The sequence below is a fragment of the Mastomys coucha genome, unplaced genomic scaffold, assembly GCF_008632895.1.
Source record: "Mastomys coucha isolate ucsf_1 unplaced genomic scaffold, UCSF_Mcou_1 pScaffold15, whole genome shotgun sequence".
Lineage (NCBI taxonomy): Eukaryota > Metazoa > Chordata > Mammalia > Rodentia > Muridae > Mastomys > Mastomys coucha.
The window spans coordinates 1,394,955-1,414,700 of record NW_022196897.1 but is presented as its reverse complement, the minus strand read 5'-3'; the positions used below and the strand labels follow the sequence as shown (position 1 = coordinate 1,414,700).

Here is a 19,746-nt window from a genome sequence, read left to right as displayed (position 1 = left end):
GGAGGTTCTTTGAGTGAAATAAGTCTGGAATTCCAGACTGTGCTAAAGTTTTATTGATACAATGAAAATAGTCATTGACATTTGTACCTATAGATTTAAGATACAAGTGAAAGACCAAAAAGCATCCAAGGCAGGTAATTTATCCATTTCTCATCATCTGGAGAATCTGTGGGTAGAATAGATAGAACTGAGAATGTTATAGAGTTTGTATACAATGACCAAGGGGCATAAATAATGAGACTATACAATATATGTATATTTCCCTTCACATTTTGCATGGGCTAAGTACAAAACAGCACTAGGAAGACCACATCCTCTGTATCAGTGTTTCTCAGTGGACCCCAGAACAGCAGTGTCAGCACCACCTGAATGTTTGCTATAAATGGAGATTGTTAAAAAAAAAAAAAGCAAAGATGTTTGACTGTAATATTCAAGAAATTGCTTTCTTAGAATCCCATATCTATTGAACGTCCCAGCGTACAACATCACTTTGTAGAGACCATCTCCCCATCCGTAGAAGGCACTAAGAAGCCCTAAATTAATCATACCAACATAATGCCATCATAGACCTTGTGTCCTGTGAACAACTAGCTTTCAGCTCATGTCCAGAATGCCTCCCCTTCTCAAGACATCCCTGGAGATACTAAACTTTATTTCAATAGTGTAATTCAATGGATACATCCTGTTACATACAATTCTGAGTATCCACAATACAGTTGAAATCATTTAGAAATCTTCAGGAAGGAATGAAATCAATGGAGTAGGTTGCTTGTTCTCTAAAATTCACCATCTACTGAGTTGTCTTTTGTCCCTTTAGTAAACTGACTTGGAAGCCCGGACTCTAAGGTGTACTCCCTTTCTTCTGAATGACTTGTACAGCCTGTATTGTCATCTGAGAAAGAGATAAATGCGGCTCCTGGGGCCATTCCTCCCCCAGTATCTTTTTATGAGTATCTGAAAAAGCAGTAAATGTAAAATTCTAACAAAAGTCTGAGACTTTTGAAGACAGAATTCAGAATCCTTCCAGCTTTATTTTATTTAAGTATACACAGTTGATACATTTTATCCGTTTTCTTGCTCATAGGGCAAGTTGAAAGAGCTCAGAAATTGTGCTTTGTGCCAAAACAACAAAAGTGTTTTATATCTCTAGGGTAGCAAGCAGATACAGGTCCTTTTTATTTGCAGCCATGAATAGATGGCTTATAGTTTCCTTTCTTCGCCATCTCTTTGATTGTTCAAAAAGGCCTGGGTTGAGTGCCTCTGTCAGTTGCTAGGTACTTTGGCCATTTTGTCCACTCACATTGTGTTAAAATTCTTTGGAATTAAATTTTTACTTACTCGTTATTTTATTTATTCAGATTTTTGGCCCACTAGTTATTTTGCCTCTGCTTAGTAGGCATGCATGACATTCTGAAGCAAATATCTAAAGTTCATTGACCACAAGACAGTGATACAGATGTCATGTGCAATTGGTCAGTCCTCATAGGTCCTTGGCACTTGGCCATAGCGTAGCTGTGAACATTCTTGAGCAGCCCAGGGAACAGCTATCTTGGGAAATAAGTCAGAGCTAGTCTCCTATCTAGGCTTCCTTTTTTATTATTATTTAAAACCAAAACATTCTTTTCAGATGACACATATCAAACTTTATATACTAAACATTCTGCCAAACAGATCTCATAGATCTGAGCATAGAGGTATTTTTGAAAGAAGAGAAAAGAAGAAAAGAATAAATGGAGGGATAAAGGGAAGAAGAACAGGAAGGCAGGGGGAAATAATATCTGAAGTCAGTAACTCTGGACTGGGATATAGCTCACTTCATAGGTTATTTGCAATCCCAGTACTCAGGAAGTGGAGATGGGTGGCTCAAAAGTTCCAGGTCGTCCTCCTCTACTTTGTGTGTTCACAGTGAGCCTGGAATACTCAAGACCTTGTTTCAAAAGCAAAAATAAATCAATCAGTAATTTCTTTTTTGTAATCCTGTCAGATATATCATCATGTAGAGGAAGTTTGGGGTATCTAGAGTTAATCTGCCAGGGTTACAGTCATTGCTGACTTCAGTGCCCTTAAATATGATAACCAAACTTGTGTCCCTTTCAAGACTCTTTTTCTAAGTCTAATAATAATACCTACCTCACAATGTGTTGTGAAGAAAACATTTAGAAAACATGTGTAAGGCTCTTATGATGGTTAATAGTAACTGCTTAAATGAATGTCAGATTTTTCATAATCTTAGTACCTGTTTTCACATCTCTAAGACAGTTGGGCTAGCCTGAGGAATCAGCAACCTGTCTTCTAGACCTGATATTTATGGTTCCTAGACTTATTTATGGTTCCTTTAGATATGCCTTTCAGGTCTAAAAATGCCATGTTCAATACTTGGACATTTATAAGAATTAAGTTTGGAGACTAGAGAGATGAGTGGAGAATGAACAATTTTATAAGGATTGAGTTATATAACAAGTAAGGAATGAACTAAACAAGCAATCATATAGGGCTAAGCATTGCTTCACCCAACAGGCTGGGGTAGTACTTAGAAAATAAATAAAATTATTAGGTGAAGCCCAGGCTTGCTGAGAAGTAGAACATGCATTGATATGAATGAACCAAAATTTTGTAGCTTTGATAATTACAGAAAAATACTAGATGAAATGTACGTTAAAAAGCATAATAAAGTCAACAAGTGAAAAAGTAATTTATGAAATAAATTTCATTTATAAAAAAGCATGAGTTTACAGGGCTGGAAGATACCTAAATTAATAAAGTGCTTGCAAATATAAGCATCTAAGATCTCTCAGCAGCCCTGTGAAGAAGCTGGGTGTAGTGGTGTACACTGTATACTGGAGGTGTAGTGGTGTACACTGTATACTGGAGGTGTAGTGGTGTACACTGTATACTGGAGGTGAAAAAGCAGAGACAGGTGGCTAACTGGACAACCAGAGAACCTTAGCTTGTGAGCCCCATGTCACTGCAAAGAGACTTTGTCTCTAAAGGCAAAGTGAATGGTCCCGAGGAAGAACTCTGGGGGTTGACCTGTACACATACATGCATGCACACCTGTATACCAGAAACTTAAATAGATACACAAAGAGAGAGAGAATGAACAGTGCACACTTACAGATGTAAGACACTCGCTGAAAGATTCTGTTCCAAGCTTCTTGAATAAGTTCATATTTATAACTGCCAGGGTATTGATAATTATATGGAAAACAGAAACTGACTTGTCAGTATTCAATGTGTATGTGTGTGCACATGCATGTGCATGTGTGTGCATGTGTGTGTGTGTGTCATGAAAAGAACATGTTTCCTCTTGTCTCAAATTCTGTCTTATCTTCTATAAGTTTGAAATATGTCAATTTAGGAGAAAATACATATTTTCTCAGCCAAGGACCCTGAGTCTGCTATAGTCCCTTTTATTCTGCTCAACACTTGCCTGAAATATCTGATAGTGGGCTTGATGAAAACTTACATACAAAGGAAGCCAAAGGGAAAAGGGCCACATGATGGCTTGATGTCCCTTTGTATCTCTTCCTGAGGGCCACATTTGTTGGGACCATCTTTTTTCAGCTTCCATGTAACTGTGTCAGTTTACAACAAAACAAGACAAAATTTAAAAAGTACAAATACAATCTCCAGTCTGAGCAAATGGTCATACAAAGCCTTTGGACTTCCTGATGAATGAACTGTGAATATGAGCTCTGAGAATGAGGAACCAGCGTGTCTCTTCTTCAGATATCAGACCTTCAGCCATCATAGTAACTGAGATCAGAGCCTCTAACCACCGCTCACATAAACATGGTCCTTGATCCCTTTCCAGCACCTCTTTCTGAGTTTTAGTGCCAGGAAGACCTGCAGGCAGTGTTAGAAAGACAGGAAGACTTGCTTCAAAGATTTTTGTTGAAAGGGTTAAGAAAAAGGTAGGCAGACCGTGGTAAGCTGGAGGCAGAATGGAGGAAAGCTGGCTGCCCTCTTATTGAGAACACTAGTATCCCCTAGGAACTAGGGGGTATATATACCCCCAATATATATACCCAATAAAATATATATATACCCTATATATACGTATATATACATATATATACACACACACACAATAATATATATACCTAATATATATATATATACACACACACAATAATATATATACCCAAAAAATATGTATATAAATACGCAATATATATATATATGTGTGTGTGTGTGTGTGTGTGTGTGTGTGTATGTGTGTATATATATACCCAATAATATATATATATACCCAATAATATATATATATATACCCAATAAAATATATTTTATTATAGAGGTTGAAAGCAGAAGCATATGAATAGATTACTGTTACAGAGGGTGAGATAATCCATGAAAGAAATATAACCATTAATGTCAACTCTCTGTGAGCATTATATCTGATATTTATATTTTTGGTTGTGAGCCTAGCCTTTAACGGCTGAGCCATCTCTCCAGCCCTATATCTGATATTTAAAATCATATACATGTTTGCTCAATGCCTAATTTGTGCTAAACAGCACATATATGATTTATGTGTATATATGTAAAAGGAGACTGATTTAAAACACTTCCTTCTGAAGACCATATATTTTACACTGACATTTCCCTTCTTTGGTCACAGGAGACAGTGGATTATCCCAGCAGCTGGCTGTTCTGTGTGGCGTAGATATTCCTGGGCCCATCCGGTCAACTGGAGAATACATGTACATCCGCTTCATCTCCGATGCCAGCATCGCGGGGACAGGCTTCAACGCCTCTGTTCAAAAGAGTAACTTGTCCAAGCATTTGCCATTTGATTTCCTCCTCCCTCCTTCTCCCCTGTCTCCTTCCTTTGTCTCCCTTTTCTTCCTCTCCCCTATTAACTGTTCTCTCAATTATTTCTGTCCTCTTCTTTTAAAAAATGTCTCCCTCTTCCCTTCTTTCTCCTTCCCTTCCTCTTTCCCCTTCTATCTTCTCCTCTCCTGTCTTCTATTCTCTTCACTTCTTCCCCCTCTTATTCTCTCCCCTCCCCTCCTTTCTCCTTCCTATCTCTCCTTCTATCCTCTCCCCTTCCCACTCTGGTGTTCTCTTTTCACTTTTTCCTAATCACTCACCTCATCTTCTCACACCAAGACAAACATTATAAATCAAAAGACACATGTACATGCTATGACATGGGGCCAGCTACTAAGTTCTTACACAAGAGTGTAAGAACACACAGAGTTGCCTAGTTGTACAAGAGTATCTCTTACCCTTGGGTATCTGAGTGGTACCTCTCACTTCTGTGAGCTGTGTTCATGGTAGACATAAGAAAAAGTTCTTTTGAGAATAACTTTTACCCTAGCTAAGGGTTAGACCTGGAAAATAAGACCCATAGTCTCCATGGGTACATGCTGTCTCCACTTTAAGAAATAACCAGTAAATAGTGATACAGGAAACACGTTCATAAAGGCCTAGGTTGAAATTAATCAACTTAAGTGTGATAGAGAACCAGTTGCTCTTGAAATAGAAACTTGTTTAGTCAGAGAACATGTGTTGTATATGAAACGCTCTAATGCATCATAGCATTGAGATTTTTCAAAACTTGACAGCTCGCGAAGCCTAATACCTTTGAAGGTAAGCTAGACTGACATTAAAGAAATTGTCTATGGAATTTTGAAAAACAGCCATGAGTGAAAAACTTCATTTTCCTGTGGATTCTTAACCTAATACTGCAGTTAGTCTAGTGCTTCCTTTCCAGTTAGTATGTCGCTTTTAGAAAGAATAAAGCAATCAGAGGAAAATGATCTACCTGGTATTCAATAGAAGCAGGTTGTGTGAAGGTTATGAGAGTGGGCTTTGGAATTGGAGCTAAAACAAATGTCTGTCTCTGCAGTTTGACTTGTGCGAAGTTTCTGCTACAATCTGCCTAGCATCTGACAATGACAATGTAAGACCTGCTCTATCATTCCTTTCTTCAACTCATGATATCAAATATAGAAATAGCCCATCTCAATAGATAAATGACAAATAGGCAGATAGATAATGATAGATGAGATAGATAGATAGATAGATAGATAGATAGATAGATAGGTAGATACATGCATGCATGCATCTATCTATACATATATACATACATAGATGATAGATAACTAGATGATAGGTAGATAGATAGATAGGTAGAAAGAAAGATAGATAGATAGATAGATAGATAGATAGATAGATAGATAGAGATAGATGAGAGGTAAATAGATAGATATAGATAGATGATAGGTAAATGGATAGAATGATAGATGATACATAGACAGACAGACAGACAGACAGACAGATAGATAGACGAACAGACACACAGGTGACCGCCAAAGCCTTTCCATTCTTACATAGAATAGGTCCTCTCTGCTTCCTATATCACCTCACCAAGCTACTTTCTGAGTTGCTCATGCTACCTCATCCATTCCGAGTCCCAGCACTGCTCCTCTCACCATATCGAGTCTTCATACTCTTTTCTGGACTGCAGTGGTTTTCTTCCCCATGCTCACCCAGTTTGAGTCCTTCTCCCATCCAGGTCTCTACCCAGGTCTTACCCCCTAACTGTCCCAAGCAGCAGAATATGCTTTTCCCTTACTCCTTCATTTTTGTTTATTGGATTCCCAGGTTTTTCACATAGTACACATTTGTTTTTAACATGTCTTGTGCCTCGGTAAAGTCATTTGAGAAAGTAAGTGTTCCTTCCTTTGTGGCTCAGACTTTAACTACCACACCATGAGCAGCCAACAGTGTGTACTCCTTCAGTGATTGTGCCTCTAATTATTTCTTGATCCCAATTACTTTCACATTTTTCATCTGCTGCCACGCCCACTCATCTACTCTAGTCATATCCGAATTATCGGGGGTAAAAACCTGATTAAGGATGAGAGGCGTTATGGCCCCAAAGGGGAGCTTGTGCCTCCTGGGTATTCAGACAGTCGCTGGCATCTCCTAACTCAGGTGTGTTCCAGATTAGTCTTTCCAATCATGAACACGCCCTCTTATTTAGGCATAAAAGATACCCCAAGAAATGATTCGTAAATGGCTAAGATTAGGCATTGTCTCCTGACCAGCACAATGTTCTAAAATATCCTAATTCAATTCCTAGCTATCTTTAGCTTGGAATTTCTGTCAAGGAATCTGCCTTGCCAGACAGGTTTTTCTCAGAGTTAATGACAGGTCAGGCACCATTGCTTACTATTAACATAGTTAGAATTCTCAGGGCAGTCCCACAATAGTTAGAAATGTTTTACATACTAGAGAGTAATCGAAAGGCTTCCCTCACTCAAGGACATTAGCTAGAAGTGTTAGGTCAGAACTTCCCAGTGCTTGCCTCCAGCAAGACCCCGAGAATTAGCAGGAAATGCTAGATCAGAACCTCCTAGTCCTTACCTCCAGCAGAACCAGAGAATTAACATAGGAATACCAAAATAGCCACAGCAGGGAGGGCTCCACTGCTCTTCTGCCTGCTTCACACCTGGCTACCAGACCCTACCTGATCTTGATGTGGCAGTCACTTGCCTACAAGATCTCAGTCTTGCACCCCTTGCTGTTACCTCCACCCACCTATGTGACTCTTGTCATCTGCCCTGCTTGCTGTATGCTATTTAAGCCTGATTTTTACCTTGTACAAATACATTCAGATTCACCATACCCATGTGTTGAGTTTGTTTGTCATTCGCTGACTTATTGCCCACCTGACCAGAATTCTCATCCTGTGGAAATTGAGGTCCCCACAATGAACCCGGTCTGCGGCAATCTGCTGCTTATATTTTGAAAGTCCCCAGTTTGGGTGAAAAAAATCATGAAAACCTCATTGTCAATATTATTTAAATAACCTACCTTTCTTCCTTCCTGGTAAGGCTGTGGTGGATATTTGCACTCAGACCGAGGGGTTATCACATCTCCCAAGTACCCAGAGAACTACCTTCCCAATCTCAACTGCTCCTGGCACGTTCTGGTCCAGAGTGGTCTGACCATCGCCGTCCATTTTGAACAGCCTTTCCAGATACAGAACAGAGACTCTTCTTGCACCCAGGGGGATTACTTGGTGGTAGGTCCTACATGTTACTCTTTGTAGTTAATATTTCTACAGACTTACTCTAAAATGTTTAGTATGAAAATTGATAGGAATTTGAATATTATTTTGAAGTATAGAGGATATTTTTACAACTTTAATGTCTTTCTAGCTAAGAAATGGACCAGATAACCGTTCTCCACCGTTGGGACCCTCTAGAGGAAATGGTCGTTACTGTGGAATTTATACTCCATCAACTCTGTTCACCTCAGACAATGAAATGTTTATTCAGTTCATCTCAGATAATAGTAATGGTGGACACGGATTTAAGATCCAATATGAAGCAAAGAGTTTAGGTAAGCATTTACTCTGAGAATTATATCTGTATTTTTCCTGAGATTGTTTGGTTTGGGGATTTTAGAAAAAAAATACAAAGTTTTCTGAGGTAAAATTCATAGTATTAAGAACAGCCGCCTGCGATCTAGGACTTAGAGCACACTTTGTATAGTAGCTGTCCATCATGGTGCTTCTTAAAGAATGTATTATTCTTTCTATTTTACAGGTAAGCAAAATGAGGCTTTGAGTTTTCCAAGGTACTGTTCTGTTTTGTTTTCTAGTTAATGGTAAAAGTGAATTTTCCATTTGTAGCAAATGAACTAATTTTAAAGGTCCCTGAAGTCCTTTAGCTTTTTCCAGGAGGAAATGTCTAAGTTAAACCTGGTGACAGTATCATGGTAAGGGCTGGGATTCCTCTGTTCACTACTGCTGCATTCTTGCTTTATAAGGAACACTGACCTATGATCCTATTATTACCTATTTAATTATTAGTCATCTCTTATATTTCAGTGGCAATCTTTATGCAAAGAGCCTTACTTAATTATGTTTAATTATTATTGTATTTAATTCTACTGCAATGACTTGATTTTTGTAGCATTTACTATTTAGCATTACTTAACTCAAAGTCCATGGAGAGTAAACAGCAGAACTAAATCTCTACTTGTCCCCCCAAATTCAATATCATGAATGGTCATGTGACTTTAATCTCAGATTCTTGAATATACATCAAAAGGTCTATTGATCTTAGTAAAGCTCTGGGGGTTGCCATTGCTCTTGCCGCTGTTGTTTGAAATCACATCTACTGTAGCCCAGGGTAGCCTGGAATGCACTGTATAGCTGAAAGTGACCTTGAGTCCCTCATCCTTCTGCTTTGACATCCCAAATGCTGAAATTATAAGCATGTGCCACCATGCACAACTGAAACTGTTTGTTTTAATATACATGATCTCAAATGTGAGAGAATTCAGAATGTTGGCATCATTTCTTCACCTGGGAAACGAAACAAACATCTCTATTAATGAATCATTCCCCAAACCACTTATTGGCTTGAGCAAGGCCCAAGGCAAACAGTGTGTTCAGCCACCTTCTAGTGCATTGAGCTCAGGCACTTGGGGAGTTGTTAGCAGCTCTGGGGGCAGCTGTCTGTGTCACTGCTGGAGATTGGCATCTTCTCTGGCACACCTGTCCTCATGCTGGCATTCACAGTGACTTTGAACAGGCTGGTTTGACCTCCTTCAGGACCCACTTTCTTATTTTGTTAATGCCAGGATCAACCTTAACTCAGTGATAGTTCAGATGTACCATCGTATATTTTCTTTTTAGTTTCTTTCTAGGTCCACCAGTCATGCATTTAAGCTAGTGGCCATTATCATTTATCATTCCTCACACATGACTACGCTTAATATTAAGATCAAACAAACGTCTTTTGAGTTTAAAAACTATCTCAGGGCAGCCATAAGCAATATGATTGTGCTTATCTCTTCTTTCTTACTAAACCAGACTTTTCCCTGGCTCTCTACCTCATACCACTTTCTATGTCTTCAATTATGTTCTGGTTGAATAGTTCTTGGCATCACTTACTGAGTTTATAACATCTTTCTCTCTGGCTATAGCTGATTGAGAGTTCTGCGGTCCTCTGCTAGATGTCTTCTAGTCTATTGGCTTGTTAATTAGTAAGGTAAACATTTATAAAGAGCTTTATAGCTGGTTGTGGTAGCACATGCTGGTAGGATTTGCTGAATGAGGCAGAGGCAGGAGGATCACGAGTTCGAGGCCAGCCTAGGCTACACATTTTTAAGAGCTTTATACTACCTTCTTTAAAACATCACTCTGGACATCATCTATCTTTCTCCTCTGTATCTGTCTATCAGTCTATCTATCTGTCTATCTATCTATCTATCTATCTATCATTTATCTATCTCTATCTCTATCATCTATCTTATATTTGTCTGTCTATCTATCTCTATCTCTCTTACCTCTCTCTTGTTCATTCTGTCTTGTTCATTCTCTCTGTTTCCTGGTCTCCCTCTCTCTCTCTCTCTCTCTCTCTCTCTCTCTCTCTCTCTCTCTCTCTCTCTCTCTCTCTCATGTCCCTACTCCAAGACTGCCTTTTGCTCTACTCCCTTCCCTCTTGCCTTAGATCTGTGTTGTGTTGCCTGATATCTTAGCTGCACATCTTGGCCCCAGATACACAGTAACACTATCAGGAAGCTTTCCTAGTAACAGAACAAAAGAAAGTCGTAGGTCAAGGCACTTTTCAAATGCATTGCTGGACACAACAGACAAGTAGTTTATAATAAAGCAAGGAAATCTCTATTGGCCTTAGATGCTAATAATGACATTCTTACCTATTAGGTTTAAAGCTAGGGATCTATTTGTATATTTTAAAAGGATTTACCTATAGGACAATAAATGACTATTAAGGAAAGCTAAATATAGCCCAAGATAATTCTGTTCCAGACTGCAACCATCCTCTCTATAATCCTAAAAGTTCTAATCAGTTAATCCACCTTGGAGAACGTCAGTCCACATGTTCATGTGGTGCTGTAATATGATTTGTACAATCATTTTGTTACCTTTAATGAAAAAAAATTCCATCAGAATAGATAATTTGGATATCAGCATGGTGGTAAGTGTTTATAATCCCAGCTCATGGGAGGTAGCTGTAAGAAGGTCAACAATTCAAGGTAGCCTCAGTAACATAGAGAGGTGAGGCTCATCCAAGACTGTCTCAAAAACAAACAGGCTAGAGAGATTAGTGGTTAAGAGATTAGTGGTTTAGAGAGGTAGTGGTTAAGAAAATTAGCTGCACTGGCTTCTTTTCAAGACCCAGATTTAATTCCCAGCACTCACTTGGCAGCCCACATCTGTCTATAACTCCATTTCCAAGGGGTCGGATACTTTCTTCTGGTCCCAGATGGCACCAGACATGCATGTGGTACATAGACATGCATGCAGGCAAAACACCCATACAAATAAGGTAAAAGTGAAATTAAGTTAAAAAGTAAAATAAAATTTAAAACAAACAAGCAAATAACCCCCCATGCACACATACATACACACATTTAAAAGTGAAACACCTGCCTTGACAAAAGAGCAGAACAAAGGGCTTGACATAATAAAAAGGGACATTTACAGCAGCTCTGCTCGTTCTATAGGAAATTCAGGATTTATTTCCTTAAAAAGAACATGAGGATAATCCTGATGAAAGGAATTTGGGAGGGAAAATACAGACAAACTGACAGCAGACAGATTGTGGTAGCTGTGTTCTCATTCACCAGACTGCAGATTGATTAAACTGTTTCTTGACAGCCTGTGGGGGTACTATCTACATCCATGATGCTAACTCTGAAGGATACATCACCTCCCCCAACTACCCTGCTAATTATCCCCAGCATGCCGAATGCATTTGGATCTTAGAGGCACCTTCAGGGAGAAGCATACAGCTCCAATTTGAAGATCAATTCAATATTGAAGATACACCCAAGTAGGTCACCTCCATTTTAATGTTTCTCCAACTCAAAGTTAACATTTTTTAGCTATCGTATGTCAAGAAAGTTTATTTCATCTCTGCTCAGAGTATCTACTGCCCAGAAAAATGTAGGGACAAAGAGATAAGTTAATGTCTGAAGCCTCAAAGCCCTGCCTGGCAGCTGTTCCCACCAGCTAAGTAGATTATGTGTGCAGGCATCTGTTTTCACCCTCAGCATCCTCCAAGAGACACTGGGAGTGATGGTTTGAGATTTGTGTCATTTGTTCTTTCTCTCACAGGAAAACTCCACTCTCTCTTAAATGACTGTTTTCTGTCTAGCTGCATATTCAGTGTCACAGATGATAAATATATCTGCTTAACCATCAAGAATTTGTATGGAGGGGCACCAGAGGCCACCAGTGCCCCCAAACAGGACTGAAGCAATCACTCTGCAATATCCCAGTCTTGCTTGCATCAGGATTCTTGAAGGATCACGCCTCAAGCACGTGTGACTGTGCTGAAAACCAAGGAAACTACATAGGCTGTGAAACCAAAGTAAAACTAAAGCCACAGCAGAGATGTAGAGTTTCTTTTTCACTTGTCTGAAACATCCATTGTATGAATAGATGTATGTCACAGCAGAGTTTCTGCTCAGCAGTTTTTAATACCAAATATGCTAGAATATCAAATAAGCATGGGTAGCCTGGTTTGGCTTTATGAGGAAACATTAGTAAAGGCCTGTCTTCTTTTATGGGCATAGAGAGTGCAGCTGTGCCCCTAGATAGCCACAGTCATGGGACTTCTAAGAGAGGTTGATCTTTCTCCTATGAAGTATATTCAGTGATCATGTCTGACAAATTCTACTCAAGCTAAATCCGTAGTTTATCTGAAGTGACTTTTATGTTTCTAAGACAAATGTAGAACGAGGAAGGAACTATCTGCCATGGTAAAAAGCTGTCCACTTCAGTCACTCATGGAAAGTTGTATTGTCATTAGGAAAATGTATGACATTTAAAAACACCCGGAAGCTGAAAGAAACTCACTCATGTTCTCTTATCATTCAGAATGATAATTAAGTAATATCACTAAAGAAAGAAGTCTTTCATTAACAAAGTAAGTCTAATAGATCAGTTTTTAAAGTTTGGTCATTTCTTTCTGCTAGCTGTTCTGCAAGCTATCTTGAATTGCGTGATGGAGCCTACTCATTTTCACGGTTGTTTTCCAAATTGTGTGGGCACACTTTGCCTCATAACTGGGTATCCTCAAGAGAACAAATGTACTTGAAATTTCATACTGAAGGTGGTTCCAGCTTCATGGGATTCAAGGCAAAGTATTCTATAGGTAATATTTTATTTTTAAGCAGAAAAGAAGTGGTTCACAAGAGCACTGCAAGTTTAGCTACAACATAGCTTCTATCTGTCTACTTTTAGGATTAGGAAGAATGCCATGTATTAATGCACAATGTCACTACCAATTCTAAGCTATTTTATATTATTCTAAGTGCAATTTTTCTTAAAACTTTAGTATTGTACACTGTCCTAATTTGTGTATAAAATATTTTCAGCTGTATCAAACTTTTGCTTCATTCTCTTACCATGAAATAAGTATACATACTTACAAATGGTAAAATTCTTTAGTGATCCAACAATTCACTTGGATAATGACTTGAAACACTGTACAGCATCCATAGAATAGTCAGACCTTTTCCTTCTGAATCTCCAATGCCAAGCCAGTCACTCAATGAAAAGTACATTGTTCCCCTCTTGTGTGATTCCTTTATTTTTTAAAAAAAAGTGAGCCATAAACACATAATATTGAAGATTCACTCCAAGTACATAATACCACATATTGCATATAATTTAGTGTCTTGTGGGTCTTAACACTCTCAAAACAAATATACAAATCAGCAAAAATTCAGAAAGTCTAATTTTAACAGTATTTAATTTATACAACTTACCTTTTAGCCAAAGTTAAATTGTATGTAGGTTAATCTAGATATCATATCTATATGATAAACAATAATATTTTTTCAAGCCCTAATAGACTATTAAAGTGTAGTGTGTACTTAATAGTTAATCTAGAGGGGTAGATATCCACTTTTGCCAGCCAACCACTGTGGCCCTTCCTGAGGGGTGTGAACAGTGTTTGGGATCATCATCAGAGAGTACCAAGCCTTCCCATTCTACCAGTTGCTTCCTGGGTGAAATTTACATACAAGCAATAGCTCTTACATTCTGACCTAAGAGAATAAGTGTGGCATTACAGAATATGACATTACACATTAGCCATCTTCTATTTCTCATTACTAGGTAGGCTTATGGTATCTTTATTTCCATTCATAATAGATTCTAAATAATTAGGAAAGCCTTAATCAACATTTTCAGGTTGTTCAACTACAGTCAATATTTACTTGGCTCCTAAAAGTTTTAAATTATCCTGGATTAATCAGAAAAGGAATTTATAATAGAATATTATTTGTTTGTGTGTGTGTGTGTTGTAGCCTTGTGCGGAGGAACAGTCTCAGGGGACAGTGGAGTCATTGAGAGCATTGGTTACCCGAACCTTCCATATGCAAACAACGAATTTTGTCAGTGGCATATCCGAGGCCTCCCAGGACACTATCTCACTATCCGCTTTGAAGATTTTAACCTTCAGAGCTCCCCTGGTTGTGCAAAAGACTTTGTGGAGATCTGGGAAAACCATACCTCTGGTCAGTGAAATACTACTTTCCTTGTGGGTGTTTACTTCTTAATTTATTCAGCCTCATAAGCATCTTTACTTCTGATAAAGGCAAAGAGTTTGTCTGATGTCTTTGAAATGTAGATTCATGGGCTCTGGGAAAGATCAGTAGTTCTCTTCATGATTCTAACAGATCACAACGGATGCTCCATATCACAGTAGCCATTCTATGGCCATCTTGGAGAGCACACTGAAAGAGCCTTACATTGAATAGGCATCCTCTTCCTATGGAGACCTCTCAGTGCCACACATGGCTACTGGAGGAGCCTCCTGAAACATGAGAGGGAAGGACAGTGGATCCCATGTTACAGTAGAAGAGACACTTCGATCATTTCTTTAACCATGTGAGCAAGCCTTCCTCAACTGGCTGAGATCGACTTACCCTAATTGGGTACCCCTCCTTATACATCTGTATATATTTGAATATATTGATGTTTGTTCATGATTTTCTCAGCAGTGGTTGCCATTTCTTTATGGATAAAAGATGGCCTCATAAATTTGATTTACTTTGCCCATGCAAAACAACTTAAGTAAAGATTAACAAGAATCAATCACCCAGGCATATGCATAACTAATTATTTGACTCTTACAGGTAGCTTTCTGGGGAGATATTGCGGAAACTCCATTCCTAGCAGTATTGACACTTCTAGCAATGTTGCTTCAATCAGGTTTGTCACCGATGACTCTGTCACTGACTCAGGATTTAGGCTGCAGTTTAAGTCCAGCAGAGAAGGTAAGTTCAGTGACTTGTTAGAAATGGTACTGATCTGTTACAGACATATACATTATGCTAGGTACTGACATGGCAATGATTTGAAAAACAAAATGTGATGCTCTCTTCTTAACTCTTACAACAAGATAAAAGGCAATGCTAATAAACACTCACCAACTAATGAAAAGTTACCACTTGAAAAAAGCCAAAAGGAAGTAACTTGTATCATGAAAGATGCAGAGAGAGAGACTTACCCGCAAGGCCCAGTCAGAAAAAAGTAGTTCATTATAATCCCCTAGAGCTATCAAGAACTCACATTCTTCCATGCCCTGACATACCTGGGTGAAATAAAGATCTTGTGTAAAAAACATAGTAATAACTTTAGTTTTCCTAAGTTTGCTATATTTATTTGTCTTTTATATAATCTAGGCTCTGATAATTATTTAAATGTTGCCAGTGAACTATTTTCTATGGAAGAAAATGTTAAATATTGATAGAGACAAGAGTTGAATACAAATACAGATATAAGAAGTCAGAAAATGAACACAGACAAGCACCCTCATACATGTGGAGACAAAATGATGACCAATAACTTTCTACATGGGTCATTAGAAACTAATTTTAAAATCAAAAAGATACTTTGATTAAATGTTTTCCTTTCTGTCTTTCAGTGTGTGGTGGGGATTTACATGGTCCTACTGGCACATTTACTTCTCCCAACTACCCAAACCCAAATCCTCATGCCCGGATCTGCGAGTGGACAATCAATGTACAAGAAGGAAGGCGGATCATACTAACTTTCACCAATTTGAGGCTGAGTACCCAGCAATCCTGCAACACTGAGCACCTCATTGTAAGTGTTCCCTGGAAGCTGGGCTCTGTGTTCCACTGAGTATGGAATATCTTCACACAGGCATGGTAGTATGGAAACTCAATCAAACTATTACTACCTATGCAACTGCATTTCACACAAATTCTGAGTATTTTAGACAGAATGAAATCACCATAAACTTCTTTCAGAGACTGTCATCAATAATTGTATGCACACAGGTTATATATTGGTTAAGTAAGTTTTCAGAGCAAAACATCTTTTATATATATATATATGTATATACATATATATACACACATATATGTGTATATATATTAGTTATTTTATATATATTAGTTGTTTTATTTATTTATATTTCAAATGTCATTCTCCTTGGTCTCCCCTCCACAAACACCCTATCCCATCCCCCCTTGCTTCTATGAGCGTGCTCCTCCATCCACCTACCAATTCCCGCCTCACTGTTCTAGCATTCCCCTACACTGGGGCATGGAGCCTTCACAGGACCAAGGGTCTCCCCTCTCATTGATGCCAGAGCAAACTATCATTAAATGTGATAGAATGCACACATAACAGCTAAGCACATAGATAAACTTTATCAGTCTCAGTACAAGTGCCAGCAAGTTTAAGCAGATGAGTGTTCTTCATAATCTCATTGTCTGCAAGAGGTATCAAGAAGTCCTATATAGGAAACTAGGGCTGCAGGCCTGCTGGGTTGCTACTTTAAAATGTCAGAGGCATAACCTCAGCTTTCCTAGCTTTCCTACACTGAAGAATGCAAGAGACCCACAAGTGTAAATAACAAATAAGTTATTGACTGGAAAGTGATAATACACCCATATATATGTATTTATAATATTGCTTTGTATAGACTAATAGACTACCAAATTAGAGTGTTAGCATATTTCTCTACCCATCTCGCTCCCATTTTCAGTCTTGAAAATTTTTTAAATGTATTCTTCTTTCATACAATATATCCTGACTCTCCTCTCCCATATATGCCTCCCCTACTCCTCTACTTTTCTCAACCCCCATCCCTCTCTCCCCCAGACCCACTGCTTTTCCATTTCCCTGCAGAACAGTAGGATTCCCATTGATGGCAACCAAACATGGTATGTCAAAATGCAGTAAGACTAGGCACAGACCCTCATGGTAAGGCTAAATGAGGCAGCTTAATAGGAGGAAAAGAGTCCTAAGAGCAAGCCAAAGAGTCAGAGATAGCCCCATTCCCACTGTTAGGAGTTCCACAAACAGGCCTAGCTGGTTTCTCTGTGTAACACTGGCTGTCTTGGAACTCATTCTATACACCAGAATAACCTCAAACTTAGAGATCCACCTTCCTCTGTCTCCCGAGTTCTGGGATTAAAGGTATTCACAGCCATGTCTGGCCTCTTCAGTTTTACATGAGTAACTAATATTTCTAATTGCCCAAGGAAAAGAATCTTGGTTTATTTTGGAGTTTTAGTTCCTATACTCTGTAACTCCATCTATACACAAGAGCCACTGTTTGTGCCTTGGAAAATCTCCAGCACCTAACGTCTTATCCACCCACTGCCACTGCCATCCTTCACTGAGATTGTCCCATTGGTCCCAGCTGGTCTTTGTTTCTACCCTTGCCTTACTGTGTTCTCAGCACAGCAGCCAGGATAACGATTTCCAGTCTAAACAGGATCATATTGAGGCTAGGAATGTATCTCAGTAGTAGGAACCTGGCTTGGCATCTTTAAGGCAAGTCATATTACATTTCCTTGGAAAAATCCTTCAATGATCTCTCATCTCATTCATATGAATCCCAAATCCTATCAAAGGCCCACTCAGCCCACCAATACTTGCTGGTCTTCCCTCTCTTATTCCTCTACCTATCCTCATCCCACCCCTAACTCCTCTCTGCTCCTATGACCCAGCCACCCTAATGTCTCTTCTGTACCTTGATTATGCTCAGAGTTCCAATGTCAGGACTTAACTGCTGATTATGCCCTCTATCTAGACTGTTCCTCCCAAGATGGCTGCCTGGTTATTTTTACATGTCCCTTAGATCTCCACACTAGTAGCTGACCTTTACTACCTCATTATAGGACCCTAAATGAAGCAAGCCCCACTCTTACCTGTTTCTCCCTGTGTTGTCATTTCACAGTACTTCATACCAGCTTCCTGAGCTCTGGAACTAGGTTTCCTTTGGCAAGTATTCTTGGAGATAAGGATTTGATGAATGAATTGGGGAAATAACATGATTACCTTTTTTTTAAAAAAAAAAACAAAAACAAAAACGCTATTTTTGTTTTCAGTTTAGTTGTCTGCTGCTCAATCAGAAATCCTAAATTAATGTTTGCAGTTTATTATGACATCCCCTCATCACTTGCTAGTAGCTCAACATGGCCTTATCTAGCTTTCAGATTATTGTCTCAGGCCTAGTATCTAAAGTACTGAAATGTCTCCCCCAGATACTCAGTATGGAACCAGTGTGGTTTTCTTACAGTTGAGAGTCAGAGAATGCTGGGTTATGTTTCTGTTTTCTCTTTTCTTCCTCCTTCTTAATGCATCTACTCTCTGGGATTCTAATTACTTCTTGTGGCATTTACATTATTGTTTCTAGCTAACATTTCCTACTTTGCACCTCTTTAGTTGGTTTTGGATCTCATCTAGCCATGTACTACTATAGAAACTAAGGAATTAGCTTCCTCCCATGAGAAGTGCACACAGGGGATTCAGAGTTCACATATTCTTTCAACTTCCCTACAAAACACACACGTCATGGTTTCCATGATTGTTAGTTACACTTAGATGATTGTGGAAACTACATTCAGGCTAAGCCAGGCAGTATGCTGTGCCCACACTTCCCTTTGCTTTTTCAAATAACAACAACAGTTGTACTATTTTTACATTTTATGGATATTAGTCACTAATTTTTCTACACATCTTCTACCAAAGCCATACATGTCTGTTTTTGTCACCAGAATCCTTGTCCATCTGCAGCGAGCCAGCTGAGAGGCATTGTTTTGGCATCTCCTGCACCATTGTGTCTGTAGTCCCTCCATTCCATTCTGAACTGGCCAGCTGGCCCCATGAGGCTGTACATTTCCTTTCTTAGTCAATTTCCTGTTTTTGCTGAGGTACATGCTCTTGTAACTCTCTAAGGACATGATTATGCATGACAACTTTTGAGGACCTGTGGGATTTCTGCTTTATCATAATCATTTGAATGCACATATTGAACTATTATAGAACCATAACTTGAAGTTTCATATTGCTTCTTTCAGTTTGCATCTCTATTTACATTGGTCTCTGAATTTCATATTGGATGTTTCCCCAGAGCCCTGGTTGTTCTTCATTTATGTTTAAGAAATCTGTCAAAAAGCTGATTGGGAGCTCTGTGTACATACCTGAGCCTGATAACTGGGCTTTGGGGAAGTAACTAAGACTGACCTTAACTTGTATTTAGTGATCTGCAAATATCATGGCTTTAGATCTTTCCTCATAGGGAGGATGAAACTCCATCAAGGAATCACTTTGGGAATTCATTTCTGTAGGAGGATGTTTAAATTCCATTTCGTGGGCTGGCGAGATGGCTCAGCGGGTAAGAGCACTGACTGCTCTTCCGTAGGTCCTGAGTTCAGATCCCAGCAACCACATGGTGGCTCACAACCACCCGTAAT

General features: G+C 38.9%; 1 protein-coding gene across 2 annotated transcripts in view; it reads left to right on the top strand.

Moving 5' to 3' along the window:
* Nucleotides 1–19,746, top strand: part of Cubn (cubilin) — a 219,199-nt gene that overhangs the window by 142,353 nt on the left and 57,100 nt on the right. For both annotated transcript variants that reach the window (XM_031369044.1, XM_031369045.1), the window contains exons 41-48: nt 4,625–4,771; nt 7,851–8,041; nt 8,178–8,361; nt 11,654–11,828; nt 12,976–13,154; nt 14,314–14,523; nt 15,145–15,285; nt 15,936–16,117. In XM_031369044.1, coding sequence (XP_031224904.1) covers nt 4,625–4,771; nt 7,851–8,041; nt 8,178–8,361; nt 11,654–11,828; nt 12,976–13,154; nt 14,314–14,523; nt 15,145–15,285; nt 15,936–16,117 — 1,409 coding nt within the window. The remainder of the gene's footprint in view (nt 1–4,624; nt 4,772–7,850; nt 8,042–8,177; nt 8,362–11,653; nt 11,829–12,975; nt 13,155–14,313; nt 14,524–15,144; nt 15,286–15,935; nt 16,118–19,746) is intronic.